Raw genomic sequence first — 27,202 nt, 5'->3', positions numbered from 1 at the left:
TCGATACTGTCTTGTACAAAATCAGGGGCCAGAGAAACATAAAGGGCATCATGGAAATTCAAACAGCAAAATTCAGACTGTGAAAGTCCCTAAGATGAAAACAATCTGGTTTCTCCAAAAAATACATTTTCAAGTTTAAAGTGAATGAGACAAGTCTATAGATTAAGAGGCATTAGAGATATTTCAACTAACCAATGGCAGGGTATGGACCTTATTTGGGTCATATTTCAAGCAAAGAAACTGAAAAAAATGTAAAGCAATGGTAAATTTAAACACTGATGGATATTTGATAATACAAAGGAATTATGAATTTAGGTGTGAAAATGGTATTATAGTTATGACTAACAAAAATAATTCTTATCTTCCTGAGATGCATATTGAAATTTTTATGGATGAAACTGATGTCGGGATTGGCTTCAAAATAACATGTGTTGGGGGGAGTATCAGAGGTAAACCCAACAAGACTGTCCATTGATGGTAGCTGCTGAGGCCAGCCAGGAATGGACCACTTTTAAAGCTACTTTTTATAAAATATCAGCAAGTTTTCAGTAAAAGGTAAGCAGAAAACTAACCGCATTTGCCTTGGTAAAACCTAGAGAATGGAGAGTGGGGAGGACCACAAAGGTGGGGAGCTCAATAACTGCTGGCCTGCTGGGTGGCCAGGCCGCCATGCGCCCAGAGCCAGGCTGCTGAGGCTCTGTGAATGCGGGGTGCCAGGTGGGCCTTGAAGTACTCCCCAGCTTGCCACAACCTCCTCCTCCTCCTCCTCCCTCCACCTCCTCCTCCACCATCACATCACCACCCACCACCACCCACCAGCTTCATCTCCTCCTCTTCCCTCCACCACCACCATTCACCAGTTCCACTTCCTCCACCATCTCCTACTCCACCTTCGCCTCCTCCTCCTCCTCTACCTCAACCCTTCTTCCTCCTCCACATCCACCCTTCCACCTCTTCCTCCACCTCCTACTCCTCCTCCACCTCCACCACCTCCCCCTCTACCTCCAAGTCCTCCTGATTCACTCTGTCCCTCCATGTACTTGAAACTGAACCTCTAAAGTGATACATTAGACACACAGCATGGAAGCAGTGACACAGCAGTGCATAGTCCCCACCCTCTGTGCTCTCTGCACTCTGGATGGAAAGGCCTGCTTTAAGCATTACCAGGTATTAATTCTAACTGAGGACATTGATATAACTTCAACCTTCACCTTGGTTTTCAAACACTGACCGTGTTTCTGCCTCTTCTCTTTAGAAACCTGCTTCCTGGCTGAGAATACAAGTGTCCCAGGCATGCCCTCCTTCAACCCTGCCCTGCTCCTTTCTCCAGCTCAGAGGGCGATCACTCCTGACCACACTTAGAAGGCCCACTCCGCCCTGGATACAATCTTTTTCCACTTTCTCTAGGATTATTCTTTCATTTTTCTTTATTTTCAAATTACCTTTTCATTTATTAGTTGCTCTGCTCATTTTCGTCATCTTCAAAAAACAATTTGGCATGAGCCAGTGTCTAATATATAAATCTTCTGGGCAGCCCCAGTGGCGCAGCGGTTTAGGGCCACCTGCAGCCCAGGGTGTGATCCTGGAGACCCAGGATCAAGTCCCACGTCGGGCTCTCTGCACGGAGCCTGCTTCTCCCTCTGCCTGTGTTTCTGCACCCCCCCCCACCCCCGTGTGTGTCTCTATGAATAAATAAATACATCTTAAAAAAATAAATAAATAAAATTTCTGTCTTTGCTTTTCCATCTCCTAAATAAAGCTGATCCTTCTAATGGACATTAGAGCCAATCTAGATTATTCAAGGATTTTTAAAAAATATATAATTCACAAATCATAAAAATCACCAATTTAAAGTGTCCAATTCAGTGAGTTTGGGTATATTCATAGAGCTGTGCAAGCATCACCACTCTCTATTCCAGATCATTCTCATTACTCTGAAAAGGAATCCTGCACCATCGCTTCCCAACCTCTCCTTGCCCCCAGCCCCTGGCCCAGCAGCCACTAATCTATTCTGTCTCTGCAGATTTGCCTATCCTGACACTTCCTATAAATCTCACAGTGTGTGGCCCTTTCTGACAGGCTTCTTCTCACCTAGCATGATGATTTCAAGATTCACCAGTGCTGGTGATTTTCAGGCTGTTATAATAGCCATCCTCCTAGTAGTTGTAAAGTGGCAACTCAAGGGTTTCACCTGTGTGTCCACTTCCAGCCTCTCCATAGCTATCATTTCTCCCCTCTGTTGGATCAATTCCTTCAACATACAAACGAGCCCTTAAACCACATCTCCAACCAGACACCATCCCAGCCACTCCTCCTCTCTCAGAGCAAACTCAAGAGTCCCTATACTCACCGTCTCCACTGGCTCCCCAACCATGAGGTTCTCATTTTCACCATCCCAGGAAAAGGTCTTTGTAGAGGTGACTAATGACAGCCTTCGTGCTGAATCTAACAGCCAATGGGCAGCCTCATGTCCCTCCACGCCTCCAGCAGCACTTCCTTCATTTGCCTGGGGACACTAGCCGTTCCAGGCATTCCCCAACCTTACACAGAGTTCCGCCAATGGCATCCATCAGAGCAGCCCTTTCTGACGCTCTAAATAGCTATCCCTCCTCCTTATTGTGCTTTACTTTGCCTCAAAACACCCTTCTATTTTTGTATTGTGCATCAATATTCACTATAATACATCTTTGTGTTCTAGATGATGGTACTATTCTGCTACCTTAAAGTCTTACTCATACTATAGGGAATTAGTAAAACACTATTTCCTCTGAGACGTCTCCCTTGACTCCAATGGTGCAAAGGGAGGATTTTTAAATTAAAAAAATACTTCTCAGACTGTGTATAACTGAAGCTTATCAGTTGCCTTCAGAAAATAAATGCATGATGATTTCAACACAAGTGGATTAAGTGGGGGCTACGATCATCAGTTATGTCTCAGTATAACCCAGAGGTGACAAAGCAGACCAGGACTCTGTCTGGTGCAGCTTCAAATTCAGAAGAGAGCATTGTGACTTAATCCGTCCTATCTTCTCCCCAGATTTACAAATGATTTTGCAGATGAAAAAAAAAATTCTTCACATTATGCCACTTGCTAAATTTTTTACCTTTTTATCCCATTTCTTACACGAAACAATATATGGATATGTCACTCTAAACCTAACTGTTTCTGACTGGCACTAGCAAATACACTGAGCAAAGTTTAGACAGTACAGGGAAAACCAAACATTTGGGTTGGACAATCACTAACCAAGAGTTAACTAAAACTAGGGAACATAAGCCTCAAGTTTCTTCCTGATAAAAAAATGTTTAGAATACATAGTGTGTCAACATACAGGGCAAATGTTTGATTTTGACTTGTTAACTGCACAGAAACAAAAACAAAGTAAATATTGTATATTTACTTTATCTAATAGCTTGATTGCAAGATCTTCCATAAACAACTTATGAGATACATTTGAGCCATGTAACAAACACAGGAATTTGACAGCACAAATTCTCACATAGTGGTCTTCTCTTTTAGTACTAAAAAAATGTAAAATGACAAACTATGTTAATACATTTTCACAACAGAAAAATATGTCAAACAATCATTTCAAAATATCAAAATCTTCCGAGGATTTCTAAGTTTAAGTAGCTCCATACTTAATGACAATGCTTTTTCAATTCAGGATAATGGAAGATAACAAATACATATCTCAAAAAGAGAGCCTGTACAGAGTCTGAGCACATATTCCCCCAGAATTCTGGCAAAACAGTACACACACTACCCATTCTGGGTCAATGAGATCTTCTCTGTAGACAAAACAGATCACAGCTCATGAGATAGTTCCTTGCAGAAGACCATGGATGCCTGTTTGCTCAGGGGCTGAACACACACATCAAACACCTGATGGCTCATATTTACTGTGCACGGTATGCACGGTATATGCACCTTCTCCAAGTGCTGGGAACTCGGGAGCACTGCATGCTCTGAGCATCCCAGTACTTTCTGTATCCAAATGTGGGAAGATCAATTAAGTGAAACTGTTTATAGGCATTTCCAAAGTTCACAGCAGCTGTTATAATGTGAATAAGTGTCACTTTAATTAATACTTTGTGATACATATATATAATTATCATTTTTTAAAACATCTAAACACATTTTTGAAAATTATGTGAAATAATAAAATGAAAAATAGCCACATGACAAGTTCCAAAAAATTTAGAAGTTAGATAAGAAAAGTCTTATTCTAGAAATCAAAACTTTAACATAAGATGTTAAAAAAAAAAGCCTTTAAAAGCATGTTAGGCATAATTTTATTTTTGTGGGTGGGAGACTGACTTGTTAAATGATGAACTGTGACCCCTTTCTTCCCCAAAAAAGAATAACGTGTGTATGCTGATGATCACCCCTCCACCTAAAAGAAGGAGAAGAATAGGGGTTTTATGTTCCCCATCTCATTTTCTTATTTATACTGGACCTTGCACCAAATTTTTTCCCCAAGAAAATATTCATTTATTCCCATCAAGAATGTAGTAACATTGTAAAAAAAAATCTTCTCATGTTATGTTAGAATTTCTTCTTACTTTTTCTTCACCTTTTAAGAATTTTTTAAGCTTATCAAATTTTAGCAAAGAATTTTAGGTCTGATATATTAGCAAGGGAAAATGATTTCTCTCATGCTTTTGATGGCTCTTTCAGTATTTTGTAGAGATTACTAGTAAACATTTATTACATTTAACAAATACAGGATGTCTCTCATCTGATGTTAAATTTTGAATATTCCATTTATATTTAGATATGGAAAATTCACCATACTTACTTTTCAATAACCATGTTTGCTGCACAATCGTGTCCAAGATTTTCTATGTAGGTCTGTACATCCTGAATAAGTCTTCCCATAAAAAATATTTGACAAAGAAGAGGTTTTAGATACAAAAAAATTAAAATGCCAAATTTAATTAATGCTTTATATTTTTCTAATTGAAAGCCTCAAAAGAAAGATCTAATTCTATTCCAATAGGTACTCAGTATGAATTATGAAGGTTAAAATAACGGCATCTTTTACCTTTGATCACGCCTAAACACAGTTCCAAATATACAAGCCTCCAGGACAAGTTCACTATAATTTTTAGCACTTGATAAAGATACTTGGGGGACATCTGAAGCAGAAACTATCCAAGATTTGCAGCAATAACTTATCAGTGTATTGAAGACTCCAGTTTTTATAGCAGACATTTCAATTATCTTGTACATAATCTGGAATGAGAAACAATGGCCATTTTATTCTTTAGCCCATTCAGTTAAAAGAAAAAAAGTGTTACTGAAAACTCACTTGAATGGCTTCAAATGACAGTTTCAATATAACTACAGAGTATAAAAAATTAAAAAATTATTTATTGCTAAAATTTTGTGAGATCATCAATAATCACAAAATGCTAATTTTTTACTTTCTCAATAAGAAAACTAAATAAAATTTTGATAGCGATATCCTTCTAGGACTTTCCAAGAGAAAGAACTTCCCAGAGTAACAGAATGAAAGGGAGGAAAAACGTATCACCCTCTACATGTACAGTTCTCTCTGCAATTTGTTAACACCCCCTTTCCCTGAGAAGCAATGACCTCAGTCTTTGAGTGTGTCCTGTGTGGCAAGAAAGGACAGAGGGGCAGGGCAGGGATAGCAGCATAATAAAAAGACCTTATTTTTCATTTCTTTTGGATAACAAGGTATACATTAATTCTGAGGCATGATGGCATCCACCACATCATGTTCCCTACTATGTATCAGTGGTCGTAAATGCCAGCAGAAACCAGGGGGATCTTTGGAGAAGTTTATATTCAGAGAAGTATTTCTCTATACAAGAAAAGCAACAAGCATAAGTGTGGTGACAAATGGCACCTGTGGTCTGCTTTTGGTATCCAGGAGGAGTCAAGGACTTGTTGTGGAGTACAGAAGTGGAAGGGGCATGCCCTCTCTGGACGGGCAACTCCTGGGAATGGCCGGTGTTGCCAGGCAGTCCGATTTGCCAACATTCTAAGAGAAGGGGAAATACAGATTTTCTTGCAAATTTCCCAATTCTTAAAAGTTGGAAACTAATTAAAAAATGTTTAAGCATTATGTGAATCAAATAAAGTTAATTTTTGCAGCACATGTGGCTCACCAGCTACTCTTCTGCATGTAGTCTTCCATCTCACAGTTTGTTCTAACTCATGACACTGAAGAAGGTTCAAAATATTTAGGGACTGAATGTGTGAATACACAACAACAAATGTATGTAACTACAAACATAACTCTCTTCTTCCTCATGTGCTATAGGTCACACAAATTAAAAAGAAAATAAGGGCAGCCCGGGTGGCTCAGCGGTTTAGCGCTGCCTTCAGCCCAGGGCCTGGTCCTAGAGACCAGGGATTGAATCCCGCATCAGGCTCCCTGCATGGAGCCTGCTTCTCCCTCTGCCTATGTTTCTACCTCTCTCTGTGTCTCTCATGAATAAATAAATAAGTAAATAATCTTAAAAAAAAAAGAAAGAAAGAAAGAAAGAAAAGAAAAAATGACCGCCTTTTCATCTAAAGTAGTTGAATTCACAGAAATAGTAAAGTAGAATGGTGGTTAGCAGGGGCTGGGGAGGGAAGAAAAGGGAATTAATGAGTTAAGAAAGTTGTGGAGACCTGATACAGCAATGTGAACACACCCTACTGAACTGTACACTTAAAATGATTAAAATGACAAATTTCATGTTATGCATTTTTACCCCTGTAAAAAAAGAAAAAGTTACCTCTTTTATTTTGAAATATGCCTGGCCCTTGATTTTTGCAGCAATGGTAAGAACTTTGGTATCAAAAACAAACTGAACAAAAGCTTTTAAATTAGACCAGAATATCAGCTGAGTATTGCTTAAGGCAGATATAATTTTCCAAGCCGTGTCAAAAGACTCTACACAAAGTGCTTCAGAGGAGGTCAAAAGCTGGAAGGAAGAAAGGAAAGAGAGAAATATGTAAGTATCACTTAATCTCTGCGTTTGCAGTTACTCTTTAGTTTGCGCCTCACTGTATTGTACCTTGGGAACCAGAATTTTCATGCAGCGGAACACAGGCAAGACTTGATCTGAAGGCAGTACTGTGAGGGCCTCTAGCGCAGCCTGCAAAGTCCGGACTGGCATCTGAATAGCAGGCAGGATGGGTTCCAGAACCTCACCCTCTGACGCTGGTATCAGAGTGTGATATTTCCTCAGCAAGAAAGACAGGCAAATCCACTGATCATGGATATACTGTGCAACTATTTTCCCCCATCCTTGGGAAGCTGATGATTCTTCAAAGGAACTGAAACAAACACATTGTCACAGCTCCCTCATGTTGGGTCAGTACCTTCTGCATGCAGTAATGACCTTTACCAGGAAAGAAATTCAACGGTCACTACTAAAGATCCTGTCTACCAAAAAGCAAGGAAACCACATAGACCTCAACCTCTTAACTATTACTTCATGTCATTCACTGAAAACAACATGCAATAAAGTCGGTTGCTTTGCAGTAACAGAGATATGGTAATACATCATCATCTTCAGATTCCTATATTCTATAAACATGGCTGGGCAATCACTCATTATCTCAATGACTAAACAAGAATGAAATTTTCAACAATTAGCAAAAAGATGCCCTTCCCATATATGCTGACCCCTGGCGTGAACACACCTGCTCTGCTTCTCTGCATGGGGCTTCTGCAGTGTACAATTGAGTGGGAGAGAGGAGAGGAACCTTTCTGTAGGTCCAGCATCCAAAGAGTCGAGCTGTAGTTCCGGCTTCTGATCAATGGCCTCACACACCATAGCCAAAGCAGCCATACTAACAACCCTCTGGATCTGCCTTGCAAGTGTCGGATCCTAAGGGAAAAATGGAAGTCTTGTTTCCCACGAGCCAATCTTAACCATCAGGACCCGAGCTCCCAGCCTCTGGATGCCTCACACCCTCCTTCCCCTTTCCCTGCCCGCTACTGAACATCAGAGGCAATAAAAGGAAACCCAGTATTACTAGTCAATCAGTTTCACCACCCCTGTACAAATTGGCTAGGAACAAATTTAAAGTGGCAATAAAAATTCAGCAGTTCCAACTAAGATGACATTTGATCTCTTCAACTTGACAGGTGGGTTCCTGGAAGTAGGAGTAGCTACATACTGAACCTCCACATGTATGTGAAGCCATACTTCTTGGCCTTTTTCCTACTCACATACACATCTAGATACATTTCTATGGATGAGTTTTAACTTTAACTGCTTGGCTGAAGTATGTTAAGAGAAAAAAAGAAAAAGACTCCAGGCATCTGTGTAAATAACTCCTTTGCCAGCTGTATGCTGCTCTTGGGGAGGTGACACAGCCCATCAGCTCAGAGCTACTCATGAACCACAGGGACAAGGCTGTGGACACATCCTCACCTGGGAAATGGGGACAGTAAGAGAATCTATTCATAGGGTTACTGCGAAGATCACAGAAATGGGTGATTTCATGGAAAGCACTTGAAATCTACCTGGAGGAACACAAAAGAAGGAAACCAAAACAGCCTGGTTTTGTACTTGGAGAGAAAAATCAGTCATCCCAAGCTAAGAAGCTAGGAGTGCCAGTAAGAGTCCACACTTTGAAAACAGCTGCCCGGAGAGACCGCAATAATGCTCCCATAGGCTGCCAGCCAGACACGTCTCCACCTGAGAGGAACTTTGTACTACTGCTCCATGCCTTCCCTTACCAACTCCCCTAAAATAAAGCAAGTATCTCTATGTGTAAATTTTACATAACAACACCCTCAACACAAGAAATAATTTAATGTTACTTTTAGCCAGTATGGTACCCATCAACCTTAATGTAACTCATTGAATTACTAAAAGCCATCTTTAAGAATGATTGTGTTAAAAAAATAAATAAATAAAAGGCGTTATGGTTCATGATTTGGGTCTACATAAAAATTCACAATGTCCTTTCATAGCACTAACACACTAAAATGTGCTAGACAGGATGCACAAGTAGTAACTGGGCCTCTTTACCATTTTATTTTGGGACAGTTCTTTTTTTTTTTTTTTTTTTGGACAGTTCTTTAAAATTACTTTAAAAATTAGATTATCGGAGCATCTGGGTGGCTCAGTCGGTAGTGTGTCCTACTCTTGATTTCAGCTCAGGTCATGGTCTCAGAGTCGTGAGACTGAGCCCCTATGTTGGGCTCCGTGCTGAGCGTGAAGCCTGTGTAAGATTCTCTTCCTCTCCTTCTGTTTATCTCCCCCTTCCCCATCTCTAAAAAAAAAAAAAAAATATATATATATATATATATATATATATATATATATATATCAAGATGATTAAAGCAAACAAGGACCTTCCCTGCTTTAATCAGCAGCCTGGACTACTCTATGAGTCACCTCAATCTTATTAAACAGTTATGCTGTGTTAAGGTAAAGTAGCTAACATTCAGTGAGCCCTTCTATGTGCCAGGCACTGTTCTGAAGTTTTAACATGCATGACCTCACTTTAATTCTCATTATCAACTTAATAACCCTCATTTTGCAGGTGTGGTAAATAAGGCACAGAGAGGTTAAGTAACTTCCTTAAGGTCACACAGCTAGCAAAGATCAAGCCAAGATCTACACCTAGGAAGTCTAACTCTAAAGTCTATGCTCATAACTATACCTTCGTATGCCATGTTTAAGAAAAGCTTCCAGGTACTAAAATCCAGAGGACAAGACATCTACATGTAAGTTATTCCAAAAACAAGATAAACCCTATGAAGCATAAAGAACAACAGAGAAATGAAGGAAAGAATGAGACATCAATCCAAGTTGGGCCCTAAAGAATTGACCAGACTACTGACACTACTGACACACGCATACTAGAAGAGATGGTGTCATCAGCAGAAGGACCAGACTGAAGGAAAGGCTAGATGAGAAAAGATGTGGCATGTGCTTGTGATCTGTGAGGCTCTAGGAGGTGCCCCCCTATGTGTGACTGCAGCATCAGGGGTACTGTGGGATGCGGGGAGAGCAGCAGAAGACCGGGATAGACAACAAGGTAGAGAGCCAAGGATGGGGGTTGCTGGATGTACATATGTTATGTCACATATTCACATATTACATGTCACATTATCATATATCATATCTATTTACATATATTAAACTGTCCCTTAACGGTACCTGGGCAAAGACTCTGTACAAATCCACTATCTGTATCCAAATGGTTTTAAGATTAAAGTCACCATACCTTTGTTATATACCTAATATTAGAAGAGTCCCAATCTTCATCAGATATTATGAACAAAGGACACTATTTTAAATGAAATAGCAGATGCTTATGTCAGAATGTTAATAATCAAATATGTATTTTATGTATGCCTTATTCAACATAACTATACACCTTGAATCGAGGATTACCTGTCCACTGTCCAACTCCTGAAGATGCTGAATGGATGCATTTTTCAGAGGAGAAATAACTCTCCAAATGGGGTTGCCTCTTTTCCACCCAACCTTCAAATGGAGATTTATAAGCTCAGTTAATACCATCAGGTATAAATGGCAACGATCCAGATCTGAAACCTAAAGACAAACAATAAAACACTTAACAGACGGGGTCTGTGATTTCACAAAACAATGAGAGTTCAGACAAGAAAAAAATTACAGGGATTCCTGGGTGTCTCAGCGGTTCAGTGCCCGCCTTTGGCCCAGGGCGTAGTCCTGGAGTCCCGGGATCAAGCCCCGCGTCAGGCTCACGGCATGGAGCCTGCTTCTCTATGTCTCTGCCCCTCTCTCTCTCTCTCTCTCTCTCTCTCATGAATAAATAAAAACTTAAAAAAATTACCGTATTTAAAAGTATTGAAACAAGATATTAATGAGAGAAAAAGTCATTTCCTCCAAGAAGCCCTCCATGATCTCCCCACACAGAACTAAGGACTTCCTCCTCTGAGCTTACAGGGGGACTGTGCATTCAGCACAACTGCAGCACACATCAAAATGTACTCATCAGCTCAAGCTTTGCTCAGAAGACCCTGGAAATCAGAAACTATGCTCTACCAACTCTTGCATCCCAGGGCCAACACGTCATAAGTAACAATTAGAGCAGTGACCTCCACTCTTATTAGAGAGGTTACGATCCCACTTTCCTAAGATGATGACTAAGTTCTGGAGAGGTCACATAGCTCACTCAGCCTCTCAGAGCTGGTAAGTGCAGAGGCAGAATTAACCGCGTCTCCGTGACTTAGAGTTCAGTCTAGTGCTACCACCCACCAGCTGTGACACAACCTCTGTAGGCCTCAGATTCCTCATCCACAAAATGGGGAGTATTAAATCCATCCACCACAGGGTTTTGAACAAACTGAGAGAAAGTACGCTAAGTGGAGTAGCCCTGAGTGGTGGCCCTAAGTATTATCAGTATACCTATTACTGATAATCAGCAGCCTTCCAGGGCACCCAGAAACACAGAATTCATCCACTCTCTCAGTTTTTGCTGAGCAACCACGACATGTTAGGCATGTAGCCAAGTGCCAGGACATAATGCAAACAGAATAACAACTGCAGGACCTGGTATAGACCAAAACCAGTACTGAGAGTGAGAGGCAAAGTGTCAGAATTCCTAAATTAGAGGCTCGAGAAATTGGCTGGATGGTAGAACATTCCTGGGAAGGGAATGGTAAGGGCTTCAGTTCTGAATGGCTTAAGTGTGAGAAATTCAACTGGAGTTGTCCAAGGGCACTTGGCTGACAGGGCAGGGAGCTCGGGGGAGCAGCCTGCAGTAGAGATGGTCATGTAGGGTCCCTGGCACAGCTGACACTGCGGGTGCAGTCCAGACCGCCTCGCAGCAGGAGTGGGGGAGAAGGGCATGAGCCACTTTCTAAAGCTCTGATGTACAAGGCTCTCTAATAGAGAACACACGTTTGAAGGGAAGGTGGGGTTATGGTGGAGAGATGGGATTGCCCCAGGAGAGGAAGGTGTCAGGGATGCTCAGGATGGCTAGTGATTCGAGGGGGAAGTGGCTGATGTGTCCACTGGGGCTGAGGAGTCACGAAAACTATGGTTTGAAAAGTGTCCATCAGGTTTATGAGAAAGAAGTCACTGACAGCTTCAGAGAGAACTGTTTCTGAGCCATGACCGAGGCAGAAACCAGATGAGAGGGGAGCTACACAGTGTGTTTACAGATCAGCTCAGGGAGAAAAGGACATCAGGCACTGGAGGGACCGGGGAACAGACACAGGGCTCCTTGAGATGAGGGACTCTCAAAGCTGTTCTGATGCTCATGAAAAGAACCCAGGAGACAAGGAGAGACTGAGAAAATGACAGACTCTCACCAGTAAGGTCCTGGAGCAGAGGGAAGAGGATGAAGGCCAGACTGCTGCAGTCAGCAGCACCAAGGAGAGAGCAGGAGCTGGGCTCACAGTCTGGGGGCTGCTGCTCCCAGGGGGCTGAGGGCAGGGGGCTGCGGTGTGCCCAAGCAGCCTGCAGCAAGCCCCAGGCCCATCCTCACTCTCCAGGTCCAGGGCCTCCTGTTTGTAACTTGAAATCAGCCATGGAAATGGGTACTCAAACGAGGGCTTTTTTCCGTGAGAATGTTGTTAAACAAAAGCACATGAACCCTTCCCCCTTTTAAAGGTATTTTTAGCTTTAAATTCCAAACAAATAGTTATGATCTACAATGGGTACACAGAGGTCCAATTTACTTCTTTTGTGTATGCCAGAAATTTTCCCTAATATAAAGGTAAGATATTGCTATTGAAGCAAAACAAACCAAACAAACTTCTTCATTAAAGCCCTTCTTGGAAATGAAGGTGTAGCAAAACCACTATTAATAACTGCTTAGTAAGAAGACAGTTAACATTCCCCACTCCAGAGTTTTTTTTTTTCAGTTGCCTTGCCTTCCTACCAAAACAGCTCAGGTCTTTCAGTAGACAACATGCCTTTCTGTATTTTCGCACCTGCTCACAGGCCTATCAAATGTACTTGAGTATTCTAATAAAAATTAAAGTAAGTATATTTTCTCAATTTATTAACAACCTACTGATTCTAAAGCTTCGACATTTGTCCCTAAAGATTTCGACCAAAACAAAAAAAAAAATTAAGCATAATAAACATTTCTAGAAGGATAGGCATTTTCAAAATATTTACGAAAAAGGAAAACTTTTTTTTTTTGAAATCCCAGTGCAGTTACCCTGAAGTGTTTTTTGTTTGTTTTTTTGTTGTTGTTGCTTTTAAAGATTTTATTTATTTATTCATGAGAGACACAGAGACAGAGAGAGGCAGAGGGAGAAGAAGGCTCCATGCAGGGAGCCTGACATGGGACTTGATCCCAGGACTCCAGGATCACGCCCTGGGCTGAAGGCAGGTGCTAAACTGCTGAGCCACCCCAGGATCCCACCCTGCAGTGTTTTCTTAGTTTCAGGTACTCTTTTTCTCAGCTGTCTTACAGGGAACAAAATATGTGGAAAGCAGAGACAGCAGAAAAGGATGCTCACCTCAGACCCACTAATACCTATTCTGTGTTTCAGAATCGCTTATGGAGCTTTAAAAACAGACCCATACTGATGGCTGGTCTGGCCCCAAACCTGCCAAATGACACTCTGGATGCTAGGACCTAACCTGCCTAGGTATGAGAAGTATTCCAAGCAGGTCATACCATGTGGATTCTCACACCCCGGGGAATGGATATATTATCTCCATTTTGCGGATGAGAAAGCACAAGTTCAGAAAGGCTCCACAACTCTCCCGGGGCCTCGGTTATGACCCAGGTGGAATGGAACGATGAAACTCCAAAGCTTAAAGTTTTTTCTGCTTCCTAAAAGGTGGCTTTTCCAGAAAGTATCACATTAATAGTCTAAATTTCATATAATGCCTGCCAGTAAGTAATCACTCAAATATTAATGAAGAAAAAGTTACTCCTGTGAGTACTTACACTACTGAGTTCATTCATAGTGAGCCGTCGGAGGATAAATTCGGAAACACTTTCGGTAGTAGACAGGACAAAGCTCTGAAGAAGCGTGAACACCTCATCTGTACGGGGAGAAAAGTGGAACTGAAATGCCAGAATATAAGTTCCTTGGTCCAAAATATGCCAGACTTTCTAGTAAAAGTACAACTATGTGAAGCATACGGGTGAGTCACTTACCAAAAATGAATTCCAATAACATATTATTTCAGTACCATATTAATAATAGTAACGTAAAGTGATATAATTAGTACCATGGGGAAATCTCTAATTCACCTTAAAAATCACTCAGGAGTTGTAGTTGTGCAGAAGATGGAACAAGAACACACCAGCCTCTCTCACTATAAAACCCGGACAGAATATCTAAGCATCTATGTGGAGACTCTAAAAGGTAAAAAGTAGCAGATGGATCCAGAAAGCAGCTAACACCCAACAGCAATGAGTTTACCCTGGTCCTCCACAGACTGAGACCACGTGCAACAGCAATCAAGAAAGTGGGCAGCACGAAGGGCCCCAACCTTCTGATCAGAGAATGGAAAAGGGGAACCCCAGAGACACAGACAGTGAGCTCTTAGGAATTCCAGAGCAGGAGGCGCTCAAGAAAACAGCCCCAGAGTGGTCCGTGAACTGTTGGGCTCACCCCGTGCTGCTATGCACGGACCTGCTAGTGAGCAGCCTTCCAGAGACTTTCCAACCTGAACTAACAGAGAGACAGCTGCCCAGGTCCCAGACCGGCCACATGGATCACACGTGACACAGGTCACGACCACACCACAAAGCTGACAGTGGGAGCAACGTGCACAGACACTGGAACGTGAGGAATTAAGGCCTAACCCGAAGCCGACTGCGACACAAGATTATCAGCATTCTCCACAGGATTTAAATAAGACCAAGAATCTCATAATATTCAAAATATCTAGGATTCAATACAAAATAACAGGGCACATGAAGCATCAGAAGATTTCTAGCTCATGAGGGAAAAAGACAATCTACCAGTGCCAACAATGAGATGATGCTGACTCCAGAAAAACCTGACAGAGACCTCAAAGCAGCTAATGATAAAAATGTCAACATACCCTCTTGAAACATACGGGAAAATAAAAAGTGTCATAAGATACACTGAAAAACCAAATAGGAATTTTAAAATTAAAGAGTGTGATTACTGAAGTTTCAAAAACTCACTGAATGGGAGTAACAGAAAGGAGAAGCAGGAGAAATGAGTCAGTGAACATGAAAATAGATCAATAAAATAAATCATATGCAATATAACAGAGTATAACCAAACTGCTGAAACCTAAAGACAAAGAAACAATCTTGAAAGCAGAGAAAAACAGCATGTTACTTAGGAGAAGAACACAGTGAATTACTACAGAATTCTAATGAGAAATCATGGCAGCCAGAAGCAAACAGAATATGTTTAAATTGCTTTAAAAAAAAAAAAAAGTACAGCATGAGAGGTCATTTTCAAAAAGAAATCTAAAATCAATAACCTAAACTTCCACCTTAACTTTTTAAAAAAGGCAAAATAAACCCAAAGCAAGCAGACAGAAGCAAACAAAAAACAGAAATCAATGAAATTGAAAAAAGAAAAAAAAAAATCAAGAGCAAGAGAGAAAAAAAAAAACAATGAAACCAAAAGCTGATGTTTTGAAAAGGTCAGTAAAATAGATAAACCACTAGCCAGTCTTGAGAGAGGCAGAGAGAGTGAGGAAACAAATTATCACAGAGTCCAGATGCTGCACACATTTAAAGGAGAAGGGAGTACCATGGACAACTCTAGAAATATAAATATTCCCATTCACAAATGATATGATTGTCTACAAAGAAAAAATCCAGGGGCAGCCCAGGTGGCTCAGCGGTTTAGCGCCACCTTCAGCCCAGGGCCTGATCCTAGAGACCTGGGATCGAGTCCCATGTCAGGCTCCCTGCATGGAACCCGCTTCTCCCTCTGCCTGTGTCTCTGCCTCTCTCTCTCTGTGTCTGTCATGACTATATAAATTAAAAAAACAAAAAACAAAAAAACCAAACCCAAGTATTCTATGTTTAAAAAAAAAAAACAAAAAACCTCATAAATAAGTTCTTCAGGAAGGTCAGAGGATACAAGATCAATACACAAAATTCAATCTCATTTCTGTATACTAGCAATACACAACTGAAAACATCATTTACAATAGCTTCCCCCCAAAAGACATACTTGGGCACAAATCTAACAAAACCCGTCAAGATGTACATGCTGAAACCTAAAAAACTCTGATGAATGAAAGCAAAGATACTTCAGTAAACTGAGAGACACACTATATTCATGGATCAAAGGCCCCAATATAATAAAGGTAATTCTCCATAAATTATCTATAGACTTAATGTAATTCCAGTAAAAATTCCAGCAGGATTTTTTTTTTTTTTTGGAAATACAAGCTGATTATAAAGTTTATATGGAAAGACAAAGGAACTAGAATAGCTAGAAATATTTTTGACAACAAATTTGAAAGTACACTACCTATTTAAAGTTACTATAAATCTACAGTAACCAAAACAGTGTGGTATCGGTCAAGGGATAAACATACAGATCAGAACAGAAGAGAGTCTAGAAGCAGATCCACACAAATGTGGCCAATTGATTATTTTTAAACAACTTTATTGACATAATTCACATAACATAATTCATCCATTAAAAGCGTATAATTCAGTGGTGTCTAGTACAGTCATAGATAGGTGCAACCATCATCAGAGCCAATTTTTTACAATACTTTCATCACCACAAAGAGAAAGTCCATACCATTTAATCATCACCCTCATAAACCCATGGCCCCCTTCCTGTCCTACACAATCCCTAATCTACTTTCTATCTCTTAGATTTGCCTATTCTGGATATGTCATATAAATGGAATCATATAATACATGATCTTTTGTGACAGGCTTCTTTTAACATGTTTTCCAAGTTCAACCATGTTGTAGCATGTATCAATAATTCATTCCTTTTCATGGCCAAATATAGATATACCATTTATCATTCATTTATCCATCTATTTTGGATTATTTCTGCCATGGCCACTACCTGCTTTTTTTTTTTTCCACAAAAGTACAAAACAACAGAGAAAGGACAGTCTCACCAACAAATAGTGCTGAGTAACTGGATATCCAGTGCTGCCTGGATAGGCAGGCAAAAAAAAAAAAAAAAAAAAAAAAAATCTCAACCTAAACCTTACACCTTAAAATTTAACTCAAAATGTATCATAAATCCAAAAATACAAAACAAAATATTTAGAAGAAAAAAAGAGAAAATCCTAAATTACCTTGGATTAAAGCAAAGGTTTCCTAAACATGATACCTAATGCACAATTCATAAAATAAAAAGAAAAGCAAATCAGACTTCATCAAAATGAAAATTTTTGTTCTACAAGAGACATCTAAGAGACTGAGAAGCCAAGCTACAGATGGGGAGAAAATATCTGTAAATCACATATCCAACAAAGGACTTGTATCCAGATCATATAACAAATTCTCATTATATATGTTTCATACAAGTATATGAAAACAACTCAATTTTAAAACAGGCAAAAGATTTGAACATTTTGCAAAATGTAGTATCTATCACTTTTAGAAACATTCATTTTTTTAAAGATCACACAGCATTAAAAATTACAGCATTAATTTTAAATTTTCATGTTAATTATTATAGAGACAACAACACTATCTGGCCTCTGAAGGAGGTCATGACTCACTTGTCAGGTCAAGAAGCCACAGCAAATGGTTGAAAAGTAAAGCTTTCTACTATAAAAGTAAGCATTATAACCAACAATATGGAAGAAGAGAATACTCCTTCCAGATTCTCCATCTTTTCTTTTCCTATATGTATTAATAATCACATAAAGAAATTAAAGTTAATCTAAGGTTCCCAGGGAAAGCTAAAGGCTTGCAGGACAAAGAATGAAGAGACATGAAGAAAAGCAGGGACTGTGTTTCCAACATCATCCTCACTCTCAGGGTGCTTCCCATTAGTTACACCTCATACAGAACAATGTCCCAGACCCCTAGTCATGCCCACCTCTCCAATTTAACAGCTCATCACGATACACAAACTGTGCACGAAGCATCAACCAAAATGGGGTATACGGTTTTGTTTCCTTTTCTGTGCCTCATATAATCAATAGCGGCAATCTGAATCCCAAAAGTGGACTCAGAATTGGTCTAAAGCTGCCTTAGTCAAAATCACGATGACACCACACACACCCATTAGGATGGCCATTATCAACAAACAAGCAAGTGTTGGCAAGGATGTGGAAAAACAGATTGTGTGTACTGCTGACTGGAATGTGTAAGGGTGCAGCCACTGAGGAAAATAGTATGGCGGTTCTTTAAAATGTTCAACCAAAAAAAGAACGGAAGGCAGGGACTTGAAGAGATGTTTGTACATTTGATGTTCACAAGCTGCATTATTCACACAGCCAAGAAGTGGAAACTACCCGTGTCCATCAGCAGAGGAATGGGTAAACAAACTACGGCATGCACATCCAATGGAGTCTTAGCCTTAAAAAGGAATGAAATTCTGACTCGTGCTCCAGGATGGATGAACCTTAAAGACATCACAGTTTGTGAAATAAGCCCAACATACGAAGACAAAACTGTGTGGTTACACTTGTCTGAGGTCACTAGAACAGTCAAAATCACAGCAAAAAAAGTACAAAGGTAGTTGCCGAGGCTGGGGAGGGAGGGAAGAAGGAGGAGGCACCTAGCAGGTACAGAGGTTTCAGTTTGGCATGACAAGAAAGCTTTGGGGAATGGATGGTCACTATGCGAATGTACTGAATGTCACTAACGGTACACTTAAAAATGGTTAAAGTGTACATTTTATGCTATGTGTATTTTATCACAATTTAAAAAAATAAAAGCTACCTCCAGAAGAAAAGTTCAAGGAAACACAGAGATTAATCAGGGTCCAGGGACGCCTGGTGGCTCAGCAGTTGAATGTCTGCCTTTGGCTCAGGGCGTGATCCCAGGGTCCAGGGATCAAGTCCCACATAGAGCTCCCTACATGGGGCCTGCTTCTCTCTCTGCCTATGTCTCCGCATCTCTCATGAATAAATAAATAAAATCTTAAAAAAAAAAAAAAAATCTGGGCCCAAAATCAAAAGCCACTGGGAGAGGAGTGAGACCCTGCACAGAGGACTGCAGGCCCGCCAGGGTGTGTGTAGCGAGCAGTCAGGGTGCAAGGCGTCCATGGCTGAAGGCCAGGTACTCGGGTCCAGGGGATCCAGTGGAGCCAAAGGGGGAGCTGCTATGCAACTAGAGGGCACTTCCACACATATAAGCAGCATGCAGTTATCTTGAATTTTGAAAAACAAAACAAAAAAAAAGATTGGAACAGCATTTTACAAAAATTCCTCATTTATATGTACTGTGGATGCACCAAAGGAGACTCACAACCCGAGTCCAATCCCATTAGATATGGTCTGCAACAGCAACAAATCACAGACTGGTGGCAAACAGCCACACGCCTGCTTCCATTTTATGTTCAAGAGCGCTAGCTGCACGTGCACCCTCAGGCCTTCCCGGCAAGCCTTCTACTCCTCCCCGGTCCACCCACTAATCATCCTCTCCCCCAATCACCCAGCTTCCTCGTTCACTATGAAAACACAGCAGCTAGCAAGGGACTCCTGTAGCCTCTGCCTCTGCCTACCCACCTACACCTACACCTGTCTCCCCATCAACACCCTATCTAGGGCCGCCCCTCCACTGGTGCCCCAGATCCCATGTGCTTTCGCTATCTCTCAGCCATCAGGAAGCAAATGTCTGTCCCCTGGTCACATCTTCAAAAGTCCCCTCTACTGAATCGTTTCTATCAGCATAAGACACTGCTATTTTCTCCACCTAAGGAAATGAAACTTATCCTGTCCCACAGCAACAGTCCCATTTCTCCGTTCCCCCACACATAACACCCCTTGAAAGAGCTCCCCAGACTTTGTACCTCCTTGCCTCCCTATGAGCTGTGCCCAATGCCACCCAAAACACCCTGATTTCCATGTTGCCAAAACTAACGGTTACCTCTCTTCCTTTGGCTGACCAGCAATATCTGGTGCAGCTACCACTCCTTCCCCTGGCTTCCAGAATAGCACATTCTCCTGATTCTTTTCTTCCCATGCTGTAGTGAGTGCCCTCCCCCAACCTCTCAACACTGGCGCTCCCCACGCACCTGGACCTCTTCCCCAACTATACTGGCTTCCTTAGTGTTCTCGTCCAGCATCATGGCCTTACATACCATGTCTATGCTATGATTCTCAAATTTATATTTCCAACCCACGCTTCTCCCTGAACTCCAGACTCAGAGGCTCACCAACTCCACCAGGATAGCCAGCAGGTCCTCTGCACTTAAACTGCCCTTAGCAACTCAACTGTTTCCATGGCTAGTACCTCACGCAAGCCTGGAAGTTGGTCTTTGGAGCTCTGCCCTTGCCCCCTGACTAGTGTACTCTTAACACTAGGGCAGAGGGAAACATTTAGAGTCTTTGCTTATCTAACTGTTCCCTTCACAGGGATGTCTTCCTCAACAACCTAACTATACCCACAATCCTCGAGCTCTTCCCCAGCATGCCCCATCCCACATCTCTACCTTGTTTCCCCCAACACCTGTGCAACTACCATATATGGTATGTAATCACTGCTTATTATCCCTCTTCCAACCTTGCCCCAGTCCCCTGTAATACATGAAATTTCGACAAGGGCAAGGGTGTTCTATTTTTCATGGTGACATCACAGTGCTCAAAACAGTGTTTGGCATACAGATCATCAGTACATATTTGCTGAATGAATTCCCCAACTCCAGCTCAAAGGCTTTTCACAGTTGGCCCCCTCCCCTATTAAGATTTAAATATCTTCAAAACTTGAAGGTCAGCACAGTAACAGCTGCAGGTTAGGGGAACGGCACCCAGCCAGAGATTCCACACTGAACCCCTTCTTTCCACTGCTTTTGTCCCCATGTGATGTTCTGAGCATTAATAGGTTTTAAATAAAAAGGGGAAAAAAAGGAATAAAAATGGAAATCACAGTAGTACTCTCTCAAAGACATAAGAATGACAGTTGTTTTAGCCATGATGGAGATTCATTATGGTATCCCCATTTTTTTTGTATATTTAAGGATTTCCATAATAAAATCCTGAAAATTAGATTAAAAACCTTTTAAACAAAAGGCAGTGTTGCCTCAAACAGCAGCATACTGCCAAACCTCAATCTCACCTGCTCACAGTAAGCACTCCTGGGTACTTCTGACTTTACCACTATTTCTTCATTGACCCTGGTATGGTAATGAATTCTCAGACTGCTTACTCATTTATAAAATGGACATAACTATTTTCTATTTTTCTCTTGTCTCAATAAAAGAAATCTTTCAGGATTAAGATCTATTTACAGTTAATTAAGCTTGATATGGTTTACCAGTTGTATGAAAGCCAACAGCTACTAAAATTAAGCAGGTACTTCTTTGGCTCTAACTTGGTGACATAAATTCCTGCATGAAGTGCTATAGGAACTCATGTTCTGCTGCTGCTAATAACATAAGATATGCACACATTTTGGAAGAGAAAACTGGAAAAACAGTTTTCATTATAATATGAAGCTGAATATGCACAGACCCTAGGAACCAGTACACATGCTGGAGAGACACACACCCAGGCCCAGAAGACATGTACAACATGTTTGTGACAGCACGATACGTAACAGTATTAACTACAATCCAAAGTTCAGCACTGGGAATATGCATGAACTGTGTCATCTCTGTACAAAAGATGATTATACAACAGGGAAAATCATGAAGTCTAAGAAAGGATGTGGATGAATCTTAGAAACACATGCAATGAAAACAGTTACAGAAGACTTCCTATAGTGAAGTAACATTCCTACAGAGCACAAAAGCAAGAAAACGAGACACTACATGGTTGGGGAATATCTATCGATAAAGTGAAGACATTTTTGAAAGTACTTGGAAGTGATAAAGACAAAAGTCAAAATGAGGCAAAAGCGGGGATTGAGGAGTAACAGGTACATTTGTTCTTGGGTCAGGCAATAAGCTCACTGGTGTTTGATTACTTGGCATCAAACATATAGAACCATCATACACTCGTTTGTGTGTGTGTGTGTGTGTGTGTGTGTGAGAGAAATATCACAATTTTCTGAAGGGTACTTACAACCCAGTCCCGCACTGGAGAGCACCAACCCTATTTTTACAAATAATCAAAACATGTCAAATGAAACTAAATTTATGCCCTTAAGGAGACAAAAAGCTTATAAAAATTACTGTTATGTGTACAGCATTTGGTTCTGCTGCCGTTCTTAAAAATATCAGAATTTGTAAACTAGCTTTAAAATTTCATAAGCATATATTAAAATCTAATCCTATCAATGTTAATCTCAGGGTGAGCCTAATACCGATGTTTCCCTAGGATTCTCAAACAGCAAGTTTCTAAAATTCCAAGTGAAACTGCTGGGAAAAAATTGAGAATCAAGGCTCTTCTGTGAATAGTGTCTCTAGTGTCCATGGGTTTTCAGCTCTTGTCTTGCATGCGTCTTCATTTAAGGAAAGAAGAAAAGGTTCCATGCTTCTACTACCACCATACTTTCTGTATGAAGTATATTCTACTTCAAAGGTGCTCAGAGACAAACATATTTAAAAATAAGTAATTATGAGGGATCCCTGGGTGGCGCAGCGGTTTGGCGCCTGCCTTTGGCCCAGGGCGCAATCCTGGAGACCCGGGATCGAGTCCCACGTCAGGCTCCCTGCATGGAGCCTGCTTCTCCCTCTGCCTGTGTCTCTGCCTCTCTCTCTCTCTCTCTCTGTGTGTGACTATCATGAATAAATAAATAAAATCTTTAAAAAAATAAAAATAAAAATAAGTAATTATGAAACTACCATTCTTATTGCTTTAGCTTAATCTCTGCAACTCTAGCAGAGTGGCCATTAGAAATGGATCTTGCTTAAACATATATGAAACAGGGATCATTTTCATGTCTGCAAATCAATGAGCAAGCATCAATGAAAAATAAAATCACATTCCAAAATCAACAGTAACCCGCGACTGTGAACATTATGATGCTCGCTCCATGAGGGCAGAGGATCTGTGCCTCCGCTGTGGTATCCCCAGCACCACCAAGGGATACTCAGTCAGGAGCTGCTGAATGCATGAGGTAATCCTTTTATTTGAAAAGATCAGGAATTTCCTCTCATTCTAGACACCAACCATATACCAAGCAAGACACCAACAGAAACTCTGTATCCTCACCATCTTGGGTACTGGAACCTTTCAACATGCAAGTGTGCAATAACTTCAACAGCAACTGGAGGCATCTGTCAGTTTTCAGCAAGGGCATGTAGGCATTTGTACCAAACTTCATAAGGGATTCCAGAAGAGGATCTAAGAATATCCTTAATACATTCTGTGTTCTCCGCTTTTCACTAGATATTAAAAGACATGCCCAAATCAAGCATTTCAAAAGCATGAAGAAATTATTTTCCATCTCTAATTTGTGGAGCTGTTTAGCTACTGGATTCGATTAGACAGAATGAGTCTTATGGACGATCCAGACACCTAGCACCTATTGGAACTGATCTTCCCCTCTGGCCTCCTCGCTGACCTTTCAGTCTGTGCATTCTCAGTAAATTTTCAGTGTGCTCTCAAAGAAAGCACAGGGAAGCACATACCATGCTCGACTCTAGGCACAAGTAGGAAGGAAATCTTATACCCAATTTATTTGTAAATTGAAATGCTGAGACCTCACTATAGTAATTCAAAAAAAAACAAAACAAATATATGTTCACGAAGGAAATGAGGCGTTAACAAAAACTACAAAGAATCATAAGGGTTTATTAAAAAAAACCCATTAGAATCAACTTTCACACTAAAACTCTGTCTACAAGAGATTTGATGTTAATCAAATTAACTGCCTATTGCACAAATACTCTAGCAAATGGAGCTATTTTGCAATGATTATCATCTGGTGAGAACTAATCTGGGCACATTCTCAAAATATAAATGAGACTGTTTTATCTGTATTACTTTAAAAAAAATTACACATTTTACAAAGGGGTTAAACCCTGTAAATTTCTTTACCTGATCTTATGCTTGAGTCTTATAATCCTCTCTTGTAATATTCTTATACAAAAGCAGTGATTACTGTAGTGTTTTTTGACCTTCTCTAATAGTTAAACTTACCTCAAAAGATTAACAAGACCCTATTCCTATCCATTTATTAATTTTAAATAATTCCTTAGCGTACTGCCAGAATTTTAGTTTCTCCCTTTAATATACTGTGATCAATTCCATACCAATCATGGAAAAGTCTGAACAGGCACCATAAATTGGATTAGTCTTTTTAAAAAAAAAAAAAAAAAATAGAAAAAAAAAAAAGCTTTCTTTACAAGTTTAGAAACACTTACCTATACTGAGATTTCATTCCTTCCACATCTACAGCCAATAAGACCATCATCGCAACTAGCTTGGCTTCGAACCAGTCAGGCATAAAGTGGTCTTCTCCTGCTTAACCAATGAGAATTGAGGTTTGCAAAGCATTAGCAAAAATCCTTTAAAGATGATGTTTCAAGAAGAAAACAGCCAAATGATTATGTTGTATCAATATCAAAGTACAAGCGCTGAGATAAAATGCAACGGCCTCCAGCATAGCTCATGGTTATAATGAGAGTTGTAGTGAGTGGTATAAAATGGGTGAAGGGAGTGCACACGAGGAGGCTGTGCCCTCATCTGTCCCAGGAACAAAAGAAAGTCCCATGAAGGACAACTGGGCTGAGCAAGAAGACTGGGAAAGGGGACGCCTGGGTGGCTCAGTGGTTAAAGCGTCTGCCTTTGGCTTGGGGCATGGTCCTGGAGTCCTGGGATCAAGCCCCGCATTGGGCTCCCTGCAGGGAGCCTGTTTCTCCCTCTGCCTAGGTCTCTGCCTCTCTCTCTGTCTCTCTCATGAATAAATAAATAAAATCTTTAAAAAAAAAAAAAAAAAAAAAAGGAGGCTGGGAAATGAATAGGAGGGGGAGGGAGACAAGGCTTTCCCAAGGAAAGAAGAGCATACTGAAGGCCCTCTGGAGGGCACAGCAGGCCACATTCCAGGGGATGGAAGGATGCCAGTGCAGCAGGGGTACACGTGTGGGAGGGAATGCCAAAGATGAGGTGACACAGACAGCTGGGGAAGAGACCCCAGACCTTAGCAGGCCATACAAAGAATTTGTTTTACCCTAAAGGCAAGGAGAAGCTACTTGAGGTTAAAGTGAAGAAATATAAACGGAGGAAACATCTGTAGATCCAAATTGGTAGTTTAAAAAGATTTCTCCAGGTACAATGTGGAAGAGAGATTGTAGGGGAAGCAAGAGGAGATTCAAGGTAACGAGATGTGAGGCAATTCTGGTTATTTCAGTTGAGAGAATAGAATTGGCTAAAAGGAAAGCAGAGGAGGATGGGATGGGTTCCAGACAAAGGCTCTGGAGCCTCAGACCTGTGTCTGACCCCAGTCCTGTGCTTTTCAGCTGTGCGACCCTGGACAACTGTTTCTCCTCTCAGAAAGATTAGGTCTACGCTGAAACTCACAACAATATGTGTCAACTACACACAAAAAAATAGAAAATAGGGCAGCCCCAGTGGCGCAGCGGTTTAGAGTCGCCTGCAGCCTGGGGTGTGATCCTGGAGACCCGGGATCGAGTCCCATGTCAGGCTTCCTGTATGGAGCCTGCTTCTCCCTCTGCCTGTGTCTCTGCCTCTCTCTCTCTCTCTGTCTCTATGAATAAATAAAATCTTAAAAAAATAAAATAAAAATTAAAAATAAATAAATTAAATTAAATAGAAGAAAAACCTAAAAAACAAAGTTTAGGTCATCTTCTATGAAATCAAACTACTAAAACCTATGACTCTCCTTGGGTTTATTATAAAAAGTGAATTTACGCAGTTTCTAGAATAAGTTGTGGAAGAGAGAACATGGTAAACAGATTAAATGGTTAAGAGATTAAAATGAATATTTTCCCATCTCTGAAAGCCAATTAAATGAACATAAGCCATTAATAGATTTCTTTCGCATTCATGGTATATGATTATAGTGAAATCACACTTTTTACCTCAATTCTCAAGAAAAATTTAGGTAGCACATCTAGTTTTCCAGCGCAGAAGCTTAAATACTTAAACCATTTTCTTAAACATCCTCATATACTTTGTAGGTAATTTAATATATTTTGACATAAATGCACTAGAATAGTACAGAAAATAGTAGTAAAAACATACTTGCACGGAGGACAAATCAGTTAAAAATACAACAAAATGATAAACTCTGTTATGTATTATTTATTAAAATGCTATAAATGCGACTTAGGTACAATCAGTAAAAAAATTTGCATATTAAAAAAACAACACCCAATGTGGGTGCTATTCAGAAAAATGTAGTAGGCTAAATTTCTAAGTGTAGTAAAGATGAGTTACTGAAACTTGTTCTCAGAAACATTTTCCTCACATTAATGCTTTCATCCCCACATTTACATTAAAAAGTCATTCATAAACACAGACTAAGATGAAGTCATTCATGAGCAATCATGTAACCAGACACCCCTGACCTCAGGGGAGGTGAGGATGGGGGTGCTACTTGAGAATCAGAGCTCTCCAATCATAGCCCCACTCCCATAGCATGTAAGCAGGAAGCCTTGGCCTGTAAATAATACTACCCTTGTCGTTATGACCCATACAGGAGTTGAGACCTCAAAGTGGCTAACCTGACTGGTTTCACTCCCTCTAGCAAAATACAGCAGAGTTCAGAAACACAGATCCTGTTTGAAATCCTAAGCAGTTTTTCACCTTCGATACTGAAAGGGAAGGTTATACATCAGAAGTGTAGTGGATTTTTAATGACTTTGGACTTTTTTTTGACAGGAATGCCACAGTACCAGACCAATAATAACAGAGTACCTTCCTAATGGAAGACACACTCTGGCAGGTATTTCTGCTATAGGCTGCTTCCTCAGTACCCTGCCAGCACACGAAGCAAATCCACGTTAGAGAGCAGTGGCTCTCAAAACTTCAGCACATTGTAGAATCACCTGGAGGCTTTGTTAATACAGAGGGTAAGCCCCCTCCCAGAGTTTGATTAACAGGGACAGAGCTGGAGAATTTGTTTTTCTAAATAGTTTCCAGATGATGTTGGTGTTGCTGGTCTGAAAACCATACTCTGCAAAGCACTGATGGAGAATACCTCTTTACACTCCCTTTTTGCTCACTGAAGCCAGACAAGTGGAGGCAAAAAATGTTTGTT

General features: G+C 40.6%; 1 protein-coding gene across 6 annotated transcripts in view; it reads right to left on the bottom strand.

Annotated features, from left to right (window-relative positions):
• The window catches only part of TARBP1 (tRNA guanosine 2 -O-methyltransferase TARBP1), an 81,843-nt gene that overhangs the window by 28,475 nt on the left and 26,166 nt on the right, over window positions 1–27,202 (bottom strand). For 5 of the 6 annotated variants that reach the window (XR_012029304.1, XR_012029303.1, XM_072823030.1 and 2 more), the window contains exons 11-20: window positions 24,345–24,444; window positions 23,191–23,363; window positions 13,889–13,986; window positions 10,384–10,545; window positions 7,670–7,857; window positions 7,039–7,300; window positions 6,757–6,945; window positions 5,049–5,239; window positions 4,803–4,874; window positions 3,402–3,522 (exon numbers count right to left, since the gene is read on the bottom strand). Coding sequence is in view for 4 of the 6 variants with exons in the window: in XM_072823030.1 (XP_072679131.1) it covers window positions 3,402–3,522; window positions 4,803–4,874; window positions 5,049–5,239; window positions 6,757–6,945; window positions 7,039–7,300; window positions 7,670–7,857; window positions 10,384–10,545; window positions 13,889–13,986; window positions 23,191–23,363; window positions 24,345–24,444 (1,556 nt within the window). In the remaining 2 variants the exon portion in view is untranslated. The remainder of the gene's footprint in view (window positions 1–3,401; window positions 3,523–4,802; window positions 4,875–5,048; window positions 5,240–6,756; window positions 6,946–7,038; window positions 7,301–7,669; window positions 7,858–10,383; window positions 10,546–13,888; window positions 13,987–23,190; window positions 23,364–24,344; window positions 24,445–27,202) is intronic. The other variant, XM_072823034.1, reaches the window with a different exon arrangement.

Source organism: Canis lupus, chromosome 4 (genome assembly GCF_048164855.1).
Source record: "Canis lupus baileyi chromosome 4, mCanLup2.hap1, whole genome shotgun sequence".
Classification (NCBI taxonomy): Eukaryota; Metazoa; Chordata; class Mammalia; order Carnivora; family Canidae; genus Canis; species Canis lupus.
This window is presented reverse-complemented; position numbering and strand designations above follow the sequence as displayed.